The sequence below is a fragment of the Puma concolor genome, chromosome B4 (assembly GCF_028749965.1).
Source record: "Puma concolor isolate L17-30 chromosome B4, mPumCon1.1.hap2, whole genome shotgun sequence".
NCBI lineage: Eukaryota > Metazoa > Chordata > Mammalia > Carnivora > Felidae > Puma > Puma concolor.
Window position 1 is genome coordinate 7,968,967 of NC_141673.1, and position 23,870 is coordinate 7,992,836.

General features: G+C 42.3%; 1 protein-coding gene and 1 pseudogene across 1 annotated transcript; both read right to left on the reverse strand.

The window, feature by feature from the left end:
* Positions 1–125: 125 nt before the first annotated feature.
* On the reverse strand, positions 126–14,400 carry RBX1 (ring-box 1). Its single transcript, XM_025926382.2, has 5 exons — positions 14,261–14,400; positions 12,245–12,323; positions 7,069–7,139; positions 3,995–4,080; positions 126–653 (listed from the first exon to the last, which is right to left on the reverse strand). Exons 1-5 carry the CDS (start codon positions 14,336–14,338, stop codon positions 641–643), a joined length of 327 nt encoding a protein of 108 aa, XP_025782167.1. The 5' UTR covers positions 14,339–14,400; the 3' UTR covers positions 126–640.
* Positions 14,401–17,125: 2,725 nt separating this feature from the next.
* LOC112863626 (large ribosomal subunit protein eL43 pseudogene) lies at positions 17,126–17,482 on the reverse strand (annotated as a pseudogene).
* Positions 17,483–23,870: the final 6,388 nt, after the last annotated feature.

The following is a 23,870-nucleotide window of genomic DNA, read 5'->3' on the forward strand; positions in this document are numbered from 1 at the left end:
AACTCACGGACCGCGAGATCGTGACCTGGCTGAAGTCGGACGCTTAACCGACTGCGCCACCCAGGCGCCCCATGTGACACCAATTTTCAACTTGAGCCTACAAATTATTCTTTCGCCAGCCAAAATTACGTATTAGATTTTTTCCGGTTTATTTTTCTAAACTAAGAAGAGAAAGCAACATGTCACACATGGTCAAAGTTAACATTTGTATAGTGGTTTTACATTTTACAAAGCCTCTTTCTGTGCGCATATGATGCCTTTTAGCCGTTCTAAAGGGAAAGGAAGAGCAGAGAGATGACCTACCCAAGGCTGCCATCAGCGAGCGGGCTGTGGATCGGGATCCCTGGTGACCAAGCAGCAGACTCACAGGACAACTCTGCTCTAATGAACAAACATGTCACTTTCAAAAGCTGGCTTTCCAGCCTTTATGTTCACTTTTTTCACATACACAAGAGACAGCATCTATTCTAGAATCCAACTGGATTTTATTTGACACAGAATACAATATGGCTGCAGGAATAGCAAACTGAAAAGACAAAGCAGAAAAGACACAGTTCTATCTAATTTATACTTAAGTAACAGGAGGGCAAGTCATTAAATGAATAACAGAACAGTTGAGCTCGATGGAAGAATTTTCTTTCTAGTGCCCATACCTGAAAGACAAAGTATATTATTTTATTAATTCCTTAGTAATTTCCTGTTTGAGGCTATAAAATCTGCTAAAAACACATGAGGAAATGTGATGAAAACCTTCTCTGCCCCTTTCATTTTGTCCTTTGTAACATTTTACCTACTACCGCCTTCTTTAAAAAAAATTTTTTTTAATGTTTATTATTTATTTTTGAAAGCGAGAGAGACAGAGCACAAGTAGAGGAGGGGTACAGAGAGAGGGAGACATAGAATTCAAAGCAGGATCCAGGCTCTGAGCTGTCAGCACAGAGCCCGACATAGGGCTTGAACCCATGAACCGTGAGATCATGACCTGAGTTGGATGCTTAACCGACTGAGCCACCCAGGTACTCCTACCTACTATCCCCTTCTTAGTGATGGTCCCTCCGTGGGACTCACCTATACCCACCTGACTCTCCCAGTCACCAGATATGCTGGGCAGTATTAGGGAAGCAAGAGGGAAAAGGAGGAGCCAGTGGCTATGAAAGGGAACTGTCCTGTTGGCTCCAGTCAGCGGCTCAGACACCCCTGAGCACTCGGCCTCCCTTCCGCTTGCAGGCTATTTTCACTTCAACTCTGCGAACTCAGGCAAATACAGGGAATAGTCATTGAACAGCCTTCAATTTCAAAATCTATCACCAGGTCCAATTTCCAGCCTGATCACATTCAGAAAGAGAACTGTAGAGAGGTATGGATTTCAGGTAGTTTCTGATTTCCCCAAAAGCCAAAATTTGGCTCTAACAAGATTATAAAAATAAACAGGGCCGGGAAATTTCTTCTATATATAAATGGATTTCTTGAACAAAAATCCTTCCTTGTTGTCTTACTCAATCTTTGTCCTGTTTTTTTTTTTTTTAATGTTTTTTTATTCATTTTTAAGAGAGACAGAGACAGAGTGTGAGCAGGGGAGGGGCAGAGAGAGAGGGAGACACAGAATCCAAAGCAGCTCCAGGCTCTGAGCTGTCAGCGTACAGCCCGATGTGGGGCTTGACCCCACGTACCTTGAAATCATGACCTGAGCAGAAGCTAGATGCTTAACCAACTGAGCCACCCAGGGGCCTCTGTCCTGGTTCTTTCTGAATAGTTAGCCTCTGATTAAAATACTTTGATACATGGGTGGACCCCAGGGCAATGAAATTCTGGGTCATGGCTTCGATCAGCCCAAAGGACTACTAGATCTTTTTTGCATTTCCACAAGAAATCCACTTGAATACTGTCTAGAAAAAAGTTGTGCCAAATTCCATACAGGGTAGAGCTCCAGTGTTTGTTAGTGGACTGGAGAGCAACCCAGAAGTTGTCCATCAGATTAAAGAATGCCGCAACTTGTTTCCTAGGAATTTGTTTTCCCAATGTACCGTTAATACCGTTAACTGCGGGATAAAGTGGTGCTGTCAGAGCCCAACATGAGGAATTCTTCACACACAGCCCCCCCCTTCTAGGCTCAGTCCTGGGAATATTCCATGGGAAACATGGGACAGTTGTGGTCCAAAACGGAATTCGGAGCCTGCTCCAGGGCAGAGCCAGTTATGAAGGCCTCTTCAGAACACAGAAAAGTTCCTTGATAGATATGACTTCATGGTTTTACACAGAATGCAAGCTCCCTAAGGAGGGGGAAGGACTGTCTCATATGTTTTTACATCTTACACATTATGTAGCATACATGCTGAATGAAGAACAATGGTAGGAGTTAAACACTGAGTATTTGACAGGTTTCTTAAAAAATGAACATGCATTGGGTTAGAGTTCCAAAATTCTTTACCAAATAAATAAGTCTAAAAGCAAAATATCTGTACCAATAACGGATTTCTAAACATTTAACAAACTAAAGAATCCCAATTTTTGTTTTATAAATCTCATTATATCCTGTTAATCAAAACTCATGTTTAAATAAAAACCTCCTTTCTCATAAAAAATTTGATAAAGAAAAGGATCAAAAACTCAACAGCAACAAAAAAGGGCAATTCACAGAAAAAGAGGCATAAAAACATGGTAAGTAGCCCAATCTCACTCAAAATTCAGAAAAGGCAACTGAATACTAGTTTTCAACTATCAGACTAGTGAAGGTGGGAAAGTGCCATAATAGAGCGTTGACAGGAAATGGAGAAGGGGGCATTCTGTTGCATTGTTTAGAGGGAGCGTCAATTAGAATGCATTCTTGGGAAAGGAAAATCTGACAATATCAAAAATAAAAAATGGGGGGTGGTGCTTGGGTGGCTTACTTGGGGAAGCATCAACTTTGGCTCAGGTCATGATCTTACGGTTCGTGAGTTCGAGCCTCACGTTGAACTCTGACTTTGTGCTGTTAGTGCAGAGCCCGCTTCAGATCTTCTGTTCCCCTCTCTCTGCATCCCCCCCGACCCCAGCTTGCTGTCTCTCTCTCAAAACTAAATGAACATTAAAAAAAATGTTTTTTAAATAAAAAAATAAAAAATAAAGAAGGTACGCATTCTTTACCCAGAAAGTCCTCTTTTAGGAACTACTGCTACAAATATACACGCACATATTCACAAAGATTCATGTGTAAGGATGTTCATCCCTACATACTAACAGTGAAAAATTTGAAACCCAAATGTCTATCAATGGGGACTGATTAAATAAATTATGGTACGTCGACATAAAAAAATGCAACCATCAGAAAGGATATATGTGGATATAGAAAAACTAACTCTAAAATGTATGAAATGAAAAAGCAAGGTGAATTACTATGTAGGATGCTCATATTTATATTAAAATTATACATGTATATCTACCCGTGTACATGCAAGCATGCGTGTGGATAGTCAGAAGTACTAAGAAGCTGACGGTCAGCTGTGAGACTGGGATTAGGAGTCTAAGGTGGGAAACTAATTTTTTCTGGTATGCCCTCTTGACTATTTGAATTTTAAGAAATCTACCATGTCATGTTTTATTTATATAATAATTTAGTCGATATAACCGTAAATACTATATCAGAATTAATCAGCATGAGATAAACCAATGAAACAGGATCGGTGTATGTAATTCTAGCCCAAAGGAAAGATACCTGACATTGGTGAGCCCCTGGATCCTTATTACGGATGTGATTCTGGAAATATTTAATAGTTAGCAGATTCTCCTATATTCTACTTTCACAGACCCTGGGAGCTGGCACACTCTAGGATGCCACACCTTTGTGCATTTTCCTCACAGATGAGTCCTTGCTTAACCAAAAGTTAGTCTGTAAAACAAGGTATGTTTCATGTGTCCATCTTCTGAGACTATGCGCCCTCCAGCCTGGGGTGAGTCAAAGAAGGGCACGGACCATAAAACCCAGTCTTACAACGTCAAAACAGCCAGAGACACCTACTTTTGGAATTCCCACTCTCTGTTGTCCAACGGACACACCTGCCGTGTTTTGAGCCAGCGAGAGATGCAGTGGAAGTGAAAAGCATGCTGGAAGAAAAGACACATTTTATTAAAAATCATCCTGTGCGGGCTTGGCCATCCACTGATAATGCGTCTCAGGGGCACTGGAGTGGTGACACACGGGGCTGGAGAGCAATGGGAGACAACAACGGGAGGCAAAAGGGCAACAACTGCTTACGCCGTGGTCAGGTACAGGCCATGCTCACTGAAACATCTGTTAAGAATGTTGTAACCACTAAAAGAAGAAACTACTTAGGAAGCACGGTGCATGGTCCACCGGTATGCTCTCTCCCCTTCCCTTAAGGGAAGGTGGAATGTGGCCTCCTGGTCTCATTTGGCTATAAGGGAAGGCTTCCACTTTCCTGTACTTACCTCAGACACAAGCCGGGAGCCCTTGAGCACACGCAGATTTGAAACTTCCCCCTGCGTGGTCCCCAACTGCCCCTCCCCCATCTTGGAGAATGGGAACCCCGGGAGCAGCGTCTTCTCAGCCTGGGGTAGCACGCTGCCACTGCCACCCACCCAGAGCTGAGACAGGCACTTCCCCAATCGTCCCACACCCAGCTCAACTCTGTTCCAAGGACCTCATTTCCAGATTTGTTCAAAGATGTACTGATATTACAATAGCTCAGTACTCAGGAAGCCTTTAAGGGGTGAGGCATGTCCTTTTAAAAAGGAATGAGATAAAAAATTAGGGTAAAAGGAAGCATGATGATGGACCAACTGCATACGAGCAGCTAAAGGAGCATCAAATGGTTTATTTCGTGATCGAGGCAAGAAGTAAAACGGCAAGAATACTAAGAAAGCTGGTAACAGACAGAGAGCTATGAGGCGGCTTTCAGGTTTGGGGGAAAGGAAAAGCTGCACGCAGTGGGTTAATGACATGTAGACACTAACCACACCACCACCGCCTGGACCTTTGCTCTCCTCCCTCTCCGGGAGCAGAGTGGCAAGACAGCAGCAGCAGGTGTGGTTTCCTCTCGTCTGTGAGGGGCTGGCTCAGGTGGGGGACAGGGGAGTAATGTGGGCACCCCAACAAAATAATGAAAACTTTCACAAACTTGACTTAATAGCAGCCTTGAAATCTGGTCAGCAAGGCTACCAAAACATGCATGGAACTTCAAGAAGAGTCACTGAGTGGATTATTATCACGTGCGCTGTCTTCTGATAAAGACAAGAACAGAATTCAGTAACTAAAAGTGGAACCCACAGCTAGTACGCTATGGATGCTCAACAGGACAAATACTTTCCCAGAGTGAGAGCTTTCACGCGATCCCTTTCGCACAACTCCCTAACTCTCACGCAGCTCTTTGTAAAAGAGAACAAAATTTCTAAAAAGCAGAAGGCTGAGGCATTTTTCTCAATGACCAGGTGGCAGGGACACCTAAGAGTACTCAAGACCCCTCTCTCCATGTCCCCCCTCCCCCATCAGGCATCGGGTCCCTGTATGCTGCAGCTACCGCAGAAGATGGAGGGAAAGAGGCTGTGAGGCAGGTGACAGCAATCGCTGGACCACCTGGTCCCAACTTTCTTCCTGTTCATGACCTAAGGTCTGCTCATGGGTATGTTTAGCAGTCTTAAAGTACGCTGACCAGTGCTTTACACTTTACAGAAGATGCTAACACATATCACCTAACTGGAGCCTCAGAGCAATCGGGACAGGTATTATTACCTTCATCGTGCAGACAGGGAAGCGAAACCCAGACAAATCGCGGGACTTGCCAATTCACGGAGCTGGCGAGAAGACCCAGAACTAGAAGCCAGCATTAGTCCGAAGGTTTCTGCCGCACCATGCCAGCTCTCCCTTATGGCAGGCTCCCTGAGCTAGGCTCTCTGTAGCCAAATTTAAGGGCAACTTCACTCCCTTTTCCTTCCACCAAAAAAATAACATGGCTTTTAGTACATGCCTGAATGTCAGGCAGAGCAAGGAACCAGATTATGTTTTCTTTATCCCCATAAACAACAAAGGTGTCCCCTGGCCACTACAGGCTACTGTGAAACTCCTCAAAGGGCCCTGGCAGAATTCAGAAGGTGCACCTCAAGGCACGGGGCTTGGGGGAGCGGGGAGGGGAGAGCCTCAGCCTGATGGGGAAAAGTACTGACAGCTGCCATCTGCTCAGTAACCACCAACACCCCAAATTTGTATTTATATGTATTTATTCAACAAATACTTATGTCTACTATGTGGCAGAAGAAAATCATTTCATCCTGTTTATAACTCTGTGCCTACATGAGGGAGCCCAGGCTTAGGGATGTCAAATACCTTGCTTGGAAGTCACTTAGCAAGTGAGTCCAGGACAGGGAATGGGGGTCTGACTCCAGAGACTCTTAGGCCTGTGCCATGCTGGGAGCTGAAGTTCCTCTGTCCCCTTGGCACAGGAGGCTCGGACAGGACAATTTTAGCTCCCGTGACTAGGACTATATGGCTCTACAGATGAATTTTTAACACATGCTAGAAATAACATATTTGATGCTGTTATCGTTCACAGCTGTCACACCATGGAAGGGTGTACATTCTGTCCAATGATGCTGGACAAAACATTTCTGGCATGAGCCATGTTAAAACAAAATCCTAACTTAGTACATTTGCCATACTTTAAAATACACGCAGTCCCCTGAATATCAATTTATTCACCAAACTTAGTTCCACAAGGTATCTAGCACTTTAAAGAAAAAAAAAAATCTGTTCGGAAGGTAAGGATTTCTACCAACAGGAGAATATTCCAAACACTGCCACAGGCTTTGAAGGCAATTCCCAAAGATGAATCCCCAAAGTGCTAACAAAAGTGGGTCCACTTTATAATTAAGACAATATGGTGCCCCTGCAATAAGTAGTAATTTTTCATCTGTAACAGGTGAATAGTACAAAGATTTAAAATCTTTTTTATTATTTGTATACCTTTTGGGAGAAAGGTGGGCTAGTCATTTTTTTCCTAGTTATTTTCAAGACTGGCAAAGCAGGAAAAGTAGTAATATGTTTACATGCCATGCTGATAGGGAAAGATGTTTCCTTACATTACAGACTCCCCACGCAACAGTGCACTCTTCCGAAGTAGCAGACGCCTGGTTAGCTTGACATTCTATGCCTGCGGGAAGAAGAACGACAGGATCACTGGACCTCAGGAGCAACGACCCTTCAGTCCATAGCAGCCCTCCCTGCACAATTACAAAAGGACATGATTTGGGTGGGGGCGAGGGTGGTACAAACCTGAACAAAATCTCAAGTGGTTAACTAGTTATAATCGTTTTTGAATGAGTACAAAAAAGGGGTGAAGCACAGAAGGCAGAGATGTGACCTAACAGTTTGCTCTGCGATGATTTCCTATCCTTGTTCACAGACTGAGTTATGAAGGAAAAGGTGCATTTTAGTTCTCATCATAATCTGACCTGTCCAAATGAAAGTGATTACTCCTAATTTGGGAAATTTAGTAAATTCTTAAAGCTACCTCGTAATTCTGCCTGTTCTGAGAACTGGCATCTTCTCCCTACTCTCGGCAGATGCTGTCTCGCAGGCCCTCACAACAAGAAGGCATAGCTGGGCAACAAGCTTCAGTCCCTAGAGGGGTCAGGCAGACGTGTGAACTGGGACAGAAGCAAAATAAAGGAGAGAGAAGAGGCCTGTGGCAAACCGTAGCATATGCTATGTGAAAGCAGCAAAACTCAAAAATCTTTAAAACACTGTGAAGCAAAGCAAATCTGTAAGGCCAATGGGTTAGAGATTTGGGGCACACGACTTGGTGATGCTTACTACCTCGGAGGTGATTTTGTCTGGTGACTACATAGAGCAAACTACAGCAAATATACCCAAGTACCAATTTCATAGAAGGGGAAGAGAGGGGAAGTGAAATAGAATACAAATCTGAGATCAAGAACTGATGAGTAAAACTCTACTGGGGATAAATATTCAAGGAACAAGAATTACTAATGTATCATTTGCGGTCTCTGGAGGTGGTAACTAAATGGAGTCTCCCATTTGAAGAGAAAAAAGGTTCAGGAAAGACTGTTTAATAGGAGACAATTACTTCAAACTTCCATCGGTGGAAAACAGTAAAACTGTAGGCAAATAATGCTGAGATTTGAATGGATATATTTGGTCTTAGGGGAAGAGATACACCATATGGGTTTTTCTCCACCCTTCAAAAATATGAAAGGCAAAGGATCTAAAATCACAGAACTTCCTCCTGCTATCCACATTCACCCTAAAGACAGTAACTGGATTTTCCCTCTGATAGGACTGGACAATCTAGGATCTGTGCAGTATATTCAAGGATTTACTGGCGCTGTGACTGCACTACCATATTCAAAAGGAGAGAAAATAAAATCTGATGTTCTTCAAGTTGGATCCTCTCACTTAGATGAGAACAATGTATTATGAAATCAGCTGAATAAGAGGCAAAATTATTTAAATAAATAACAACTGTTTCCAAGTACATTATCATGTTTAAATTTCTCCAGGTCAAGGTATTTTTTTTTTTAAATGTTTTATTTATTTTTGAGACAGAGAGAGACAGAGCATGAACAGGGGAGGGGCAGAGAGAGAGGGAGACACAGAATCCGAAGCAGGCTCCAGGCTCTGAGCTGTCAGCACAGAGCCCGATGTGGGGCTCGAACCCACGAACCGTGAGATCATGACCTGAGCTGAAGTCGGATGCTTAACCGACTGAGCCACCCAGGCGCCCCCAGGTCAAGGTATTTTTAAGGGACTCTGTCTTTCTATGCCAAGTCCAAAGTACTCTTGGTACTTGAATAAGCAAACAAAACCCATTTCTACAGAGAAAATGGGGAGCAAATACGTATGTATTCTTTACCTGACAATTCCTAACAAAGAACAAAAATATATAGGAGGAAGAGGATTGCAATTTAGAATGCCAAAGAAGAATGGATATGGCATGGGAAATTACTAAATATGAGTGTAAAATGTTCTCGAATAGGAATTCTGGAGCTGTTGGTGCAGAGTGAGTATAGGAGTTGAGTAGTTCATTTAAACAGGGAAACTAACTGTTTACTGTCAGCCTAGAGCAGACAATCAAGCAGCACATAATAGGTTCCTGTCATACCCCTGCAAAGGCAGAAGCTTACTGCATGTGATACATAAAGCTTAGGGACTTTTAAACTTCAATACAAGAGCATTACCACCAAAGGACTGCTAGGGAAGCAAAGGCTTCATCTTGGACAGATTTCACATTTTTAAAACAGGCATGGACATGTGGTTTAGGAAGAGGCTAACTTCTCACAGCAAAGGCTGGGTCTAAGCCCTTCTGGACGCCCGTTTCATCTGGAACAAAATTACCTGAGGTAATGGAGAAAATAACACCTAGCAGACTGTGTATTTTTAGAACAACCAAGAAACGGAGCAATGTAAAATAAATACAAAGCTGTAAGAGGGCATGCAGTATCAATTTTGACTCAAAAGAGGAAGTCTTCAGACCAAGAATGCTTTATGGAAGAATCCAACCGGGGCACAGCCATAATCACTCTTATTTATTTACAGCTGTGTATATAATCATTCATTTAATGCCACACTTTATTAGAAAATGGCCATTGCTAAATCAAGATTCTTATTTTCAGCTTTAACAAAAAGTCCTTTTACAAGGATCATAATCCATTTATTTTCTAATGGAAGACAAGCCCAGTTGTAGCTACCAGATTACTCTTTAGTGTTTGTAATAAACAAAAGGGTATGTTTCTTAAGGGTAAAGGCTTGATCTCAGTCACTGTTTTTATCTTATCAAAATGCCCAGGATATGAGTATTCACTGAATGAATAAAAGACGTGACTTGAAAACAGGTTCTTCAGTCTAGAGAATAATCTGATGGTTACTAGAGGGGAGGAGAGTGGGAAGATGAGTTAAATAGGTGATGAGGATTGAGGAGTTTACTTGTCATGATGAGCACAGGGTGATGTATAGAACTGTTGAATCACTATATTGTCACCTGAAACTAACAGAACACTGCGTATTAACTAACTGGAATTAAAATAAAAGACTTAAACATATTTAAAAAAATAATAAACTTCTCAATTAAAAAAAAAAGACATGACTTAAACACACTTTCATAATTTTTTGTTATAAGAGTTCAATATTCTCAGGCACCTGGCTGACTCAGTTGGTAGAGCATGTGACCCTTAATCTCAGGGTCATGAGTTCAAGACCCACATTAGGTATGGAGCTTACTTAAGAAAAAAAAAAAAAAGAGTTTCATATTCTACTGCTTCATCTAACATTTAAAATAAATGATGAAGCCAGTAGGTATCTAACTGAAGACCTACACTGATCCCTCAAATGTTCCACTCTAAGTCAGAATATCAGTGGCCTTTGTCTGTTGTGGTCCTCCCAAGAAGTACATTCTCTTGCATCCAGAAAGACACAAAATGACTTAAATATAGAAAAAAAACAAAAACCAAAAACAGTGTTATTTGAAATCATTAACTATTTATAGAAGAGAGCCCAAAGAAAATAAAATTTGCTTTGGGCACAACTACTTGTGAAAATGCACAGCAACAAAATTGGCAAACATATAATCAAAGACCCCACCCAAACACATTTAAAACTGTGCATGTGTTTCTCCGTGATGGGTTCCTTCTATCTATATTAAACATCATGGTAGCTGCTATCTACTGTTGTGTGAGAAGGTAAACAGGGTCAAAACTCAAAGAAACCAAGGGCAATAAACTACCACACATGTTACTTGACTGGTGCTTTCCAAGTTGCAACAATCACACACTATTCCCCTACTTTGTATTTTTATTATTCATAGAGCAAGTATTTAGTGAGAACCTATTATGTACTGGACACTATGCTAGATGCTGCGATTTAGCAGTAAATGATCAAGAACTAACTAAATTAAATAGCTACTACAAAGGAAACTATAGGAGGTGGTTGGAATATTATCAGAACTGTCGTAGCCTGTGTATATGTAAGTATGGTTAGGAAAACATTTCTGAGCAAGTTTAAGGGGAGATCTAAAGACCAACTATGGATTAGTTCTGCATTTCCCAATAAAGTAACCGCTAGCTTCATGTGGCTACTGAACACTTGATATGTGGCTAGTCTGAAATGAGATGTGCTCGAAGTGTAAAATACATTTCAAAGACTTAGTACCAAAAAAAAAAAAAAAAAGTAAAATAGTTCACTTTGAAATATTACTTATATATTGAAATGAAAATATTCTGGATATAGCAGGATAAATAAGTACAAATCATCTGTTTCTTTTTATTTTAATGTGGGTACCAGAAACTTTTAAATTATGTATGTACTTGGCATTTGCGGCTCATATTTAGACTGGAGACTAACGGGTTAGACAAAGGTAGTGGGGAGAAGAGGGAGAATATTCCAGGCAGAGGGAACAGGATATGTAAGGGCTCTAAAAGAGAGCATGGACACTTCAAGAATGAAAAGTAAGCCAGAGAAACTACCATAGTGAGCAGGAGAGTGGTACAAGATGAAGCCGGAGACGAGGTGAGTGATTTTCAAACTCTAAGTGCCTATAATTTCAACTCGAGAAAGTTGAAATTTCTTTGCTTGTATCAGATCTCACTAACAGACCATTTTAGTACCTGGATGAAAAAGTAACCTCGGCTGTTCCTGACATGATCAATATTCTCGCTCCTATTACTATAAGGATACTTAGCCCATCAACAGCTATAATCTAATCCACCATGTATTGGCTACTATGTGTGATGGAATCTGTAGGAGATTTAAACAGAATTTCTTTAGTGCAATTAGTTGCCTATTTAGATGTTGGCAGCAATGTTCTCTAAACTTTGGGGCTAACATTGAATTCCTTACTTCTTTGGCTTCTTTTCTTTATAAATCTTGCCAAGCAAAAACTAGCTTTGATAGAATATTTTAGCTCAAAGTTTATTTTCTCCCTTTCACTATTTTTGCCTTTGAGTCTGGGTATGAGATCGGAAATATAGAGGAATAATCTACAGTGTCTCTGTGTCCACAATTCATTCTAAATGTGTGCTTGCCATCTTTAGATTGAGTAGATTTATTCTGAGAGATGAGTATGCCTCCAGGATATCGTTAAATCTACTCTATTTCAAACCTACCAATGGACTAGATGCAGAAGACACCAAGTGTTCTGACTGTGCTTTATATCTCCTTGTGAAGAAAAAAACTGGGCACATCAAGATAGGCACAATCTCTGTAACCTTCTCAATCTCCTCCCATCCTCCTCCAATTACTTACAAAGATCCATGATGTGGTTCCTGCAGATGGCACAGTTATCAACCACAATATCCCAGGCCCAGAGAGCTACTGCATTCCACTGCAAAGAGAAAAAGGGGGGAACAATACACTCTCCTTGTAACACAGGCACGCACACTCTTAGGATTGCACACTGCGGCTGCAGTTAACCCAGAGCCACAAAGACCACCAAACACAAGAGTTTGGGGACATTACATTACTCTTATTTTATCAGAGGGCAACAGCAGGCTACACGTATGCTCACCCGTTCTCCAAAAGGTTGAGTATATGAACACAGAAATTAAGGAGTCATCTTTATTTTTTCCTACAGCTTAAAATAATTTAATCGACAATATCAATGTAAGAGATGAGGAATAATTTTTAAGTGCCTGTTTTAGGTTTAATAAGCCCAAACTCGAATTTCTGTACAGGTTTCTCCTGAAGAGCTCAATTTCTGCATAGATCAGTATCTGCTTTTCAAGGCAACTTTGCAAGCATGAGGAGGGAGGTGAAAGCTAGGAACAGAATGAACTAAGATGATGATTGGATCATAAAATGGGTAATCGTGGGATAAGCTGGATAACTAATTACCCAGTGTCAGTACACAGAACAAGGTCATCACTTAAATCTCACAAGATTATTTCACAACGAACTCTAGAATTCACGAGAATTTTGTCTAGGTCCAACCGTCAAATAAACTGATGTTCTCACCGCTTACATGCTCAGACTCATATTTACTTAAGATAATTCCAATCAAGAGTTTATCTAAAAGCACTATTTAAGTAATTCAACCTTTTGGTTTCTGCAATTATAAAGATTCCCAAACTCCCTTTTCATCCACTAATTTGGTGCCACTTCCAAAACCTTCAGCTCTTTCAAACCCAATTCTGTGTCTAGTTAAACTTCTCCAGCACTTTTCAGCCGACACCTTCAACTTGAAGGGAAGAAAAAAAAAAACCCTATTTCTATTCTTCAATATGGCTGCTGGCTGTAACTGAGCATGCAGTGCCCACAATGAAACACCAAAAAGCACTGGGAGGGGGAATATTGTCAGTGTTCAGCCAGATGTTCCAGGAATAACATTTTCCCTATTTCAGAGTCTTCATTTGAACAGATTTATTTTATATTATGTGGGAATCGGTACTTTTCTCCCCAACTGTTGGCAAACCCACTGTAAGGCATTTCATGCAAAAAGACACGTTCCACGTTTTTGCTTCCCCACTTTCACCCGGTCGTTCGCCACTAGTACTCAACCCTTCCTAAATGACACAACGTTTGGGCTCGCATTTTCTAACAGATTCCACCATGCTTTTTTTTTTTTTTTTTTTTTTTTTTTTGGACAGAGGGATTCTGGATTATCACCACAGGACTGGGGCGGCTGTATGACTAACCAACAGACCTCTTAGAAGAACCAAGAGTTGTTAGACTGTCGACACTTTAACTCGGAGGGGACGAAGGCTAGAGAGAGGGTTAAGGGAGGCCTCGATTAGTCGAGGAACGGTTTGGGGTCCCTCAGAGTCAGAGAGACCCCGAGCTTCGGGAAGGGGCGGGGCAAGGAGATCACCAGCCGGGCTCCTCAGAGGCCTCCAATGCGGTAGGAACTCAGGTCCCGGCTTTCGCCGCACTGCCCCCATCCTCCACCCACCGCATCGCTCCGACTCCCCCTTCTATCCACCCCACCCACTCCTCCCCACCCCTCCACCCCTCCCCACCCCTCCACCCCTCCAGTGACAGCTCAGGCGCTTGGCTCCCTTAGCCAAGTCGCAACCCCGAGCATCTCAATAAGCACATCCGTGATTGGTCCCTCAGACCCCAGGCGAAACCAATACTGCCATTGGCAGTGGGCCGCAGTCACGCCGATCAACTCTAAGACCCGCCCCCCAGCTTCCTTTTCTGGTACCCGGTCCCAGGAACGCCCTGCGATGAAGCCCTTTCCTCCGCGCCTTGGTCATCCTCGGGCCTGCCAGCCAGATCCGCGCCTCTCTAGCTTCCCTGAGGAAGGCGCTGGCGAGACCCAACCTTTTTCACTTCAAAGCGCTTCTTGCCCGCGCCGCTGTTGGTGCCGCTCGGGGTATCCACATCCATCGCTGCCGCCATTTTGGAAACACACGGTCTGTCGTCCGGCCACTGCGCCTGCGCATCAGCGCACGCCTGGCTCTCCCCCCTCACCCCCCCTCCCGCCCTGGCGCCTCCTCCCGCACCCCTCCCCTTACTGGCGCGCGAGGGGCGTGTGGGGGCGGAGTATGTGGCCACGCCCCTTAAAGGCGCTGGCGCAGGTCCCTCCCTCCCCTCCCACCCCCCGGCCCCTGCGTCGGCTGTGGAAGAGGCGGTGGCTGGGGCGGGGCCGGGCGGGGTCGAGCCGACGTGCTCGAGAGGGCTAGAAGCGCTCGAGAGACTACCTCTCGTCGTCTTCCCGCGGGAAGCCCCCGGCCACACTCCCTCAGCTGGGGCGGCGGCCGCTTCCTCCGCTTCGGCCGCGACCTGCCGCCCCGGCCCCGCCCCGGCTTCCCCGCCGCCGCAGCGCTCCAGTGCCGGCTGGTGTTCCGCAGCGTTCCGCCGGGGAAGGGTCGAGGGTGGGCGCCCCGCCTTCTGCTGCCGAAACCGGGACCCCGTGGTGTCGCAGGTCCCGACCCACTTCCGAGCCAGGCCCGACGTGCAGCCTCCCTGGGAGAGTCGGGCCCAGGCACCGTTTGGTTCCTGATTCCAGTTCGGGAAATGCTCAGGCTTCGACGGGGAGACGGGATCTCCCCGAATGACCTGTCCAGGGCCCCACTGTGCAGGCATTCTCCAGTCCTGCCTTAACCTGCCCACCCGAAAAAGGCGGAGGAGGCTTAGGAGCCTGGGAGATGCCATCTCCAGCCTGCCCGAAACGCCAGTCCGTGCTAGAATGGCCTTTGGTTCAAGTACACGGTTTCAACTTCACACACTTGAGCACATCTCTCCCATTCCTCAGTTGGTCATCTAACAATGGGGACTTTTCTCCCTGTTTTCGGTCCTCTTTCGGCTTCTTGCTCTGTAGTCACAACTGCAGTCGCTGTACGTCTTGAATTGTGTGTGTGTGTGTGTGTGTGTGTGAGACATTTGATCATTTATTCTTTTTTTTTTTAATTTTTTTTTTCAACGTTTATTTATTTATTTGGGACAGAGAGAGACAGAGCATGAACGGGGGAGGGGCAGAGAGAGAGGGAGACACAGAATCAGAAACAGGCTCCAGGCTCCGAGCCATCAGCCCAGAGCCCGACGCGGGGCTCGAACTCACAGACCGCGAGATCGTGACCTGGCTGAAGTCGGACGCTTAACCCACTGCGCCACCCAGGCGCCCCTGATCATTTATTCTTACGGGACCTTCCTTTATATCCAAAGCACCTGTACTTTACCTCACCTTCCCATTTCTAGACCCAGCCCCTCCTTTTAGAATCTCTAACCATGCAGAGGTACGACTCCGCTAGATCCCTCTTAAATCTTGTATTGGCTTATTTGAAATCTCACATTTTCTCTTAAAAGAAAATTGGAAGGTAATAAAATGTGTTGACTGCATTGCCAAACCGGAAGGACTGTGATTTGTTTCCTTGTCTTAGTCATAAACAGGAACAACAAATCTGTGAAAACCATAGCTTTAGCCAGACTCGGAAAGAGAAAAATTGTGTGAGACCTTAAAACATTATAGGAACCCTACAAAGTTTTTCTTAGCCCAAGTTTTGTTAGAGTGATAATTCCATGTTGAGATTTCTATCATCTAATTTATTGTGTTCTCAAAGGCCCCTGCGGAATATGATAAACCCATAGTAAATTAAGGTATTGAGGGCATATTTATCCTTCATTAAATGAATTCATTGAGTATGTACAAGGTTCTTTTATAAATGGGAGAGACATGGTGATGAAGGAGTCAAACAAATTTCTAGTAGGAAAATAATACACAGGTAAATACATTAAAAAAAAAACAGGAAATGCTATTAAGGAGACAAAACAAGGTCATGAAATTGAGGGGAAACGGAGACAACATTAAATTGGGTGATTAGGAAAGGCCTCTATGAGGAGTGACATTTCAGCTGACGTCCTTACAAGGGCCTAAAAGATCCTGCATGATCTGTTATCCATTCATTTAATATGTTTTCTTCATAAAAAAAAAAAAAAAAGGTACATTTACTAACTCATTGGATTTATTGTTGTGTGTGTCCTCACCAAGAGAGGGGATTTGTTGTTGTTGTTGTTTTGTTTATTGGTAACAATACAGTGTGGGTAGGGTCAGCATGTGTTGAGAGAACAAATTTGAAGCTTATCAAGCAAGGAGAGTGTGGTAAGAGATGTCAGACAGACGGGCAGAGAGAGAGGCCAGATCACAGGTAGGGATCTTATTTGCAGATGTTCTGGGAAGTTGTTGGATGGTTTAAATTAGGGGAAGGGACTAACACTGCCATAGAGACGGTGACATGGTGACAAAGAGAGTGATAAAAATGGGTCTGTAATGTGCAAGAGTCCATTGTTCACATCTTCCCAATTCTGTATTTAGCAATTTCACATTAGTAGCTTGAAATTGGCCATAATAGTAGTATTTACACCATGAAAATGGGCAAATGCTGCATATCAGGGTTTCCTACTCCCCAATTTGGTTATTAAACATTTACCACTGATAGGGGCCAGGTCATGCAGGATTGTTCAGTAGACCTGTGCAAAGGGTTTTGGTCCTTATCCTTAGTGATGGGAAGCCATTGAAAGAATTTAACCAGTGACTCACATGGTCGGATGTGCACTTTTAAAAAGCGCTAGGCAGGGCTTCCACTTCTGGGAAGATGGAGTAGACATGCTTTTCCTTATTTTTCTCACATACAGTTGAAATCCCTGAACAGGATATATTTTTTATTTATTTTGTTTCATGAAAAAAAATTTGTATAAATTAACCCATTTATCATAGGCTAGCAATGTTTCAAATGGTGGCGCTTCTACTGGTCTTTCAACTCCTCCAGTCCTCTGATGGCTAACTGTACTGTGACAGAAGTGGTGTTGTAGGAAGAGACACCACCCGCTATGGTTTTCATGCAGGAACCGCAATGCCAGATCCCCACAGCTTGTCTTTTCATCTTGGTTTTGCCACAGAAGGAGCAAGTGTACTTGGCGTGCTGGCTTATTTCAGTCTTCTTCACCATTTTCCTGAGGGAGGCACCATAATGCGTCCAGTATTTACCGACAGTTCTGACCTTCTTGGTGCGTTTAGCCATGTCGCCCTATGGAAAAAAAATGTTAATGTTTATTTATTTAGTTTGTGTGAGAGAGAGAGCGTGAGAGAGCATGCATGAGCAAGTGGAGGAGGGGCAGAGAGATAGGGAGAGAGAGAATCCCAAGCAGTCTCTGCACTGTCAGCACAGAGCCCCATGCTGGGGTTCATCCCAAGAACCATGAGATCATGACCTGAGCCGATATCAAGTGTCAGATGATTTTTTTTTTTAATTTTTTTTTTTCAATGTTTATTTATTTTTGGGACAGAGAGAGACAGAGCATGAACGGGGGAGGGGCAGAGAGAGAGGGAGACACAGAATCGGAAACAGGCTCCAGGCTCTGAGCCATCAGCCCAGAGCCTGATGCGGGGCTCGAACTCACGGACCGCGAGATCGTGACCTGGCTGAAGTCGGACGCTTAACCGACTGCGCCACCCAGGCGCCCCAAGTGTCAGATGATTAACTGCTTGAGCCACCCAGGAGCCCCCAGGATATTTTATACACACACACACACACACACACACACACATTGTTTGTTTGTTTGTTTGTTTAAATAATAAGACTCCAAGAGATGGAAAGAAGAAGGCAGACCAGTTAGGGACCTCAGAACTTGAGGAATGACATGGTAGTGAGGTTCCCTGGGTTTTCTTCTTACCTCCTCTATCCCATACTTGGAGCTGAAGAATCTGGCAACCAGAAATAACAGTGAGTACAGACAAATAAGAAAGAAAGAGGGGCGCCTGGGTGGCTCAGTCGGTTACGTGTCCAACTTCCACTCAGGTCATGGTCTCGTGGTTCATGGGTTTGAGTCCTGCATCAGGCTCTGTGCTGACAGCTCGGAGCCTGGAGCCTGCTTCAGATTCTGTGTCTCCCCCTGTCTCTGCCCCTCCCCTGCTTATGCTCTGCCTCTCTCTCTCTCTCTCTCTCTCTCTCTCAAAAATGAATAAATATTTTTAAAAAATTAAAAAACAGAGAAGAAACAAGGCTGTTTTCACTAGCAAAGAGAAAACTTTTAGACAATAACTGCTTTACTCCATTCAAACAACACAGAAAAAAATGTGGCCCCATTCCCACCTATGCCAGCAAAGTTGAATGGGCAGCTGGTCTGTACAGCTTGCAGGTTTTTAACCAGGTGCCCCAACACCTATGCTAGTGTGGTGTAGGTCAGTTAAGGAGTTGGAACATTCCTCCCTTCTTGCTGATAATGAGTTCCCTTAACCCTGTTGTGTAAGACAGGACCATGACAAGGTCTGGACATCCACTCCAACCCAAGTATTGAGGCAACCCTCCTCTCTCTCCCTGCTGGGCTGGTGTTGGAGGAGGCTAGTGGAGAGTCAGGACTTTCACCATCACTCCATAATGATGAAGGTGCCCTCACTGCAGTGTCAGTGGAGACCATGTAGGGAGCTCCCACCCCCACCCCTGGGTGTTAAGGGGAACTAAGTGGGGAAACTGGACTTCTACCTCCATCCTCCCCTGCTGCACTGATGTCAAAAAAAGCCAATTAGAGTAGAAAGTTTAAATAAAATCCAGAGTCTCGTAATAGAAAGATGTCCAGTTTCAGTTGAAAAATCGCTCAACTTACCAAGAACTGCGAGATCTCAAAGTGAATGAAAAGGCTATCAATAGACACCAACACCAAGATGATAGAGGTGTTAGAATTCTCTGACAAAGATTTAAAATCAGCAATGATAAAAAGTTTTCAGCAAGCAATTACAAGCTTTAAACAAGTGGGAAGATAGACTTAACAGAAAACAAAACAAAAAAAAAAGAAGACCCAAATGGAAAGTTTTCAACAGAAAAATGTAATAACTGAAATAAATATCTCAGTGGATGGGTTCAACAACAGAATGAAAATGATGGGGAAAATAATCACTGAACTGGAAGATAGCACAATGGAAATTACCTAATCTAAACAAGAGAAAAGAAAATGGTCTGAAAATCAAAACAAAAACAAAAAGCCCACAAAAACCAAAACCAAATAAACAAAACCCTCCAGAGCCTGAGACCTGTGGGACTATCTCAAAAGACTTAATGTTTGTGTCATCAGAAGAAAGGACAAAGAGAGCCAGGCTTAAAAAGTAATTGGTGAAATAATGGCTGAATACTTCTCCTATTTGGCAAGAAACATAAAAGCCTATAGATTCAAGAAAGTGAGTAAACCTTAAACAGGATAAACCCAAAGAAATTCTTGCTAAGAAATATCACAATTTAACTTCTGTAAACTAAAAACAAAAAATCTTGAAATCAGCCAGAGAAAATAACAACTTGCCTATTGAGGAAAAATAATTTGAATGACCGCATGTTCTTCATCAGAAACCATGGAGTTCGGAAAGAAATAGCAATATAGCTTGAATTACAGGGGGAAAAATAACAACTGTCAACACAGAATCCTATACCCAATGAAAATATCCTTCAGCAATGAAGGACAATCAAGACATTCTAAGATGAAGGAAAACTAGAGAGTTTGTCACTGTAGACCTACTTAAAAAAAAATGGATAGAGGAAGTTCTCTAAACAGAAAGGAAACAATAAAACAAGGAACCTGGGACCATTAGGAAGAAGGAAGAACACAGTAAGCAAAACAGGAGTAAATACAATAGGCTTTTCTTAAGCTTTCTAAATCATGCTTGACAGTTTGAGTAAAAGCTATAGTCTTGTGGGGTGTGTGGCTGGCTCAGTTGGTAGAATGTGCCACTCTTGATCTCAGGGTTGTGAGTTTAAGCCCCATAATGGGCATGCAGCTCACCTAAAAAGTCAACTGGATTTAATAAAACTTAAAAAATATTTTTAAAATATAGTCTTTTGTGGTTCTAAATATATGTGGATAAAATATTTAAGAAAATTATATGGGGTGCCGGGGTAGCTCAGTCAGTTAAGTGTCTGACTCTTTATTTATTTTTTATATTTATTTTAGTGTTTATTCATTTTTGAGAGAGACAGAGTGAAAGAGGGGGAGGGGCGGAGAGAGAGGGAGACACAGAATCCGAAGCAGGCTCCAGGCTCTGAGCTGTCAGCACAGAGCCCAAAGCAGGGCTCAAACTCATAGACTGCAAGATCATGACCTGAGCCAAAGTTGGATACTTAACCAACTGAGCCACCCAGGTGCCCCATTAAGTGTCTGACTCTTGATCTCAGCTCAGGTCCTGATCTCAGGGTCATGAGTTTAAGCCCCGCTCTGGGCTCTGCACTGGGCATGAAGCCTAAAAAAAAAAAAAAAAAAAAAAAAAAAAAAAAAAAAAAAAAAAGGAAAGGAAAGAAAAAAGAAAATAAAAAAAAAAGAAAAAGAAAATTATGTTATAAAATGGGAAGAGTAAATGGACATAGAGGGAGGTAAGGTATCTGTACTTCACTCAAATTGGTAAAATGATGACATCAGTGGGCTGTCATAAGTTATGTATATATGTAAGACTTAGAATAACCACTTAAAAATATACAAAGAGATACACTCAAAAACAGTATAGATACATAAAAATGGAATTCTAAAAAATGTTTAAGTAATCCATAGGAAGGCAGGAAAACGAAAACAGTAATGAAAACCAGAACAAACAGAAAACAAAAAATAAAACAATAGAATTCTTACCATATCAATAATTACATTAAGTGTAAATGATCTGAGAATATCAATTAAGAGAGTTTGCAGAGTGGATTTTAAAACATAGCTTAGTATATGCTGTCTACAATATACTCACTTCAAATGATATAAGCAGGGTCCAAGTAAAGGATGGAAAAAGTTTTGCAAACATTAATCAAAGGAAAGCAGGATATATTAATATTAGATAAAGTAGACTTTGATTTTTTTTAATGTTTTATTTTATATTTAAGAGAGAGAGAGTGTGAGCAGGGGAGAGGCAGAGAGACAGAGACAGAATCCAAAGCAGGCTCCAAGCTCCGAGCTGTCGGAGTAGAGCCTGATGTGGGGTTTGAACCCACGAGAAGTGAGATCATGACCTGGGCCAAAGTCAGACACTCAACCCACTGAGCCACCCTGGCACCCCTAAAGTAGACTTTGGAGTAAAGAAAATTACCAGAGAGGGGAATGTTACATAATGCTAAAAAAGTGAATCCTCCAAGAAGACATAGCAATCCCAAATGTTTATGCACCAAAAAATGTGCTGCAAAGCATGTGAAGCAAAAGCTGATAGACCTGGAAATAGAAATCAACAAATGTACCATCACAGTTGGAGATTTCAACACCTCTCTCACAACAATGGGTAGAACAACTAGGCAGAAAATCAGCAAGAATATAGAAGAACTCAACAATATTGTCAACCAACAGGATCTAATCAACATTTTATTTATTTTTATTCATATATATAATTTGTCAAGTTAGCTAACTAATCAACATTTTAAAAACATTCCATCCAGGGGTACTTTGCTGGCTAAGTCAGTGGAGCATGTGATTCTTGATCTCAAGGTCATGAGTTCAAGTGCCATGTTGGGCATGGAGCTTACTTAAAAATAAATAAATAAATAAAAATAACACAAACATTCCATGCAATAACAGCAGCATACATATTCTTTTAAAAGGGCCGTGGGTGAGGCACCTGGGTGGCTCAGCTGGTTAAGTGTCTGACTCTTGACTTTGGCTGAGGTCATGATCTCACAGTTTGTGAGTTCAAGCCCCGAATCAGGCTCTCTTTGGTCAGTGCAGAGCCCACTTTGGATCCTCTCTTCCCCTCTCTCTCTGCCCCTCTTCCACTTGTTTTCTCTCTCTCTGTCTCCTTCTCTGTCTCTCTCAAAAATAAATGAACATTTAAAAAAATTTTAAAGAATTGAAATCTCAGTGTTTTCTCCAACCAAAATGAAATCAAACTAGAAAGTCAATAACAGAAAGATAACAGGAAATTCTCCAAACACCTTGACACTAAACAGCACATTTCTATTATTTTTTTAATCTTTATTTTTGAGAGAAAGAGAGAGAGACGGTGAGAGTGGGGAAGGAACAGAGAGAGAGGGAGACACAGAATCTGAAGCAGACTCCAGGCTTCAAGCTGTCAGCACAGAGCCCGATGCAGGGCTTGAACTCACAAACTGCCAGTTCATGACCTGAGCTGCAGTCAGATGCTCAACTGACTGAGCCATCCAGATGCCCCTAAACAGCACTTTTCTAAATAATCTGTAGGTGAAAGATGAAATCTTAAGGGAAATAAAAAAATAATGTTGAACTGAAAGAAAATGAAAACAACATATCAATCAAAATTTGTGGGACCCTAAATCAGGGCTGAAAGGGAAAATTTTAGCACTAAATGTACAGTTTATTATCTTTTAAAAATTTTTACTGCTTATTTTTGAGAAAGACGGAGTGTGAGTGGGGGAGGGGCAGAGAGAGGGTGACACAGAATCTGAAGCAAGCTCCAGGCTCTGAGCTGTCAGCACAGGACCTAATGCAGGGCTCAAACTCGTGAACCAGCTGATCACGACCTGAGCGGAAGTCGGATACTTAACTGACTGAGCCACCCAGGCGCCTCCTATATGTATGCTTTAGAAAAGAGGAAAAGAATGACCTAAGTTCCCACTTTGAGAACCTAGGGGGGAAAAAAAAAAACAACAAAGCAAGCAGAATGAAAGAAATAATAAAGATACGAGCAGAAATCAATGAAATTGAAAACAGAAAATCAATTAAACAAAAAACTGATCCTTTGCAAAGATTAAAATTGACATGCTTCTGGCAAGACTGACAAAGATAAAAGGGAGAAGATACAAATTACCAATGTCAGGAATGAAACAGGAGATATCACTACATATACTACATGAAAGGATCATAGGGCAATACCACAGACTCTACACAAACTTAACAACTTAGACAAAATAGATCACTTCCTCCAAAAACACAAATTACTACAACTCATCCAATGTAAAATAGATAGTTTGAATATCCGTATAACCAATAAGGCAACTTAATGTATAATTTTAAAGCTTCCAAAAGAGAAATATCCAGGTTCAGATGGTTTCACTGGAGAATTCTCCACGTGAGTAAAGAAGAATTAAAGCCAGTTCTACACAATCTCTTCCAGAAAATAGAAGAACACTTTCCAATTCATTTTCTAAAGTCAGTTTTATCCTAATAACAAAAGCAGACAAAGGCAATATAAAAAAAGAAAACTGCAGACCCATAACTCTCATGAATACAGACACAAAAATTCTTAGTAAAATATTAGCATATAGAATCTAGCAATATATAAAAAAGTATTACTCACCATGCCTAAGTGGCGTTTATTCCGGGGATGCAAGTCTGGTTCAATATTTAAAAATCAATCAATGGATGGGGCTCCTGGGTGACTCAGTCAGTTAAGTGTCCAACTCTTGATTTGATTTGGGTCATGATGTCTGGTTCATGAGATAAAGCCCTGAACCCGGCTCTGTGCTGACAGTGTGGAGCCTGCTTGGGATTCTCTCTTTCCCTCTCTCTCTCT

Excerpts from the sequence above, each read along its gene's own strand:
- RBX1 (XM_025926382.2), bottom strand. The coding sequence starts at position 14,338 with ATGGCGGCAGCGATGGATGTGGATACCCCGAGCGGCACCAACAGCGGC. Across the intron at positions 12,324-14,260 it reads AGCGCTTTGAAGTGAAAAAG|TGGAATGCAGTAGCTCTCTG; the intron begins GTTGGGTCTCGC and ends TTCTCTTTGCAG. Across the intron at positions 7,140-12,244 it reads GAACCACATCATGGATCTTT|GCATAGAATGTCAAGCTAAC; the intron begins GTAAGTAATTGG and ends TTCTTCCCGCAG.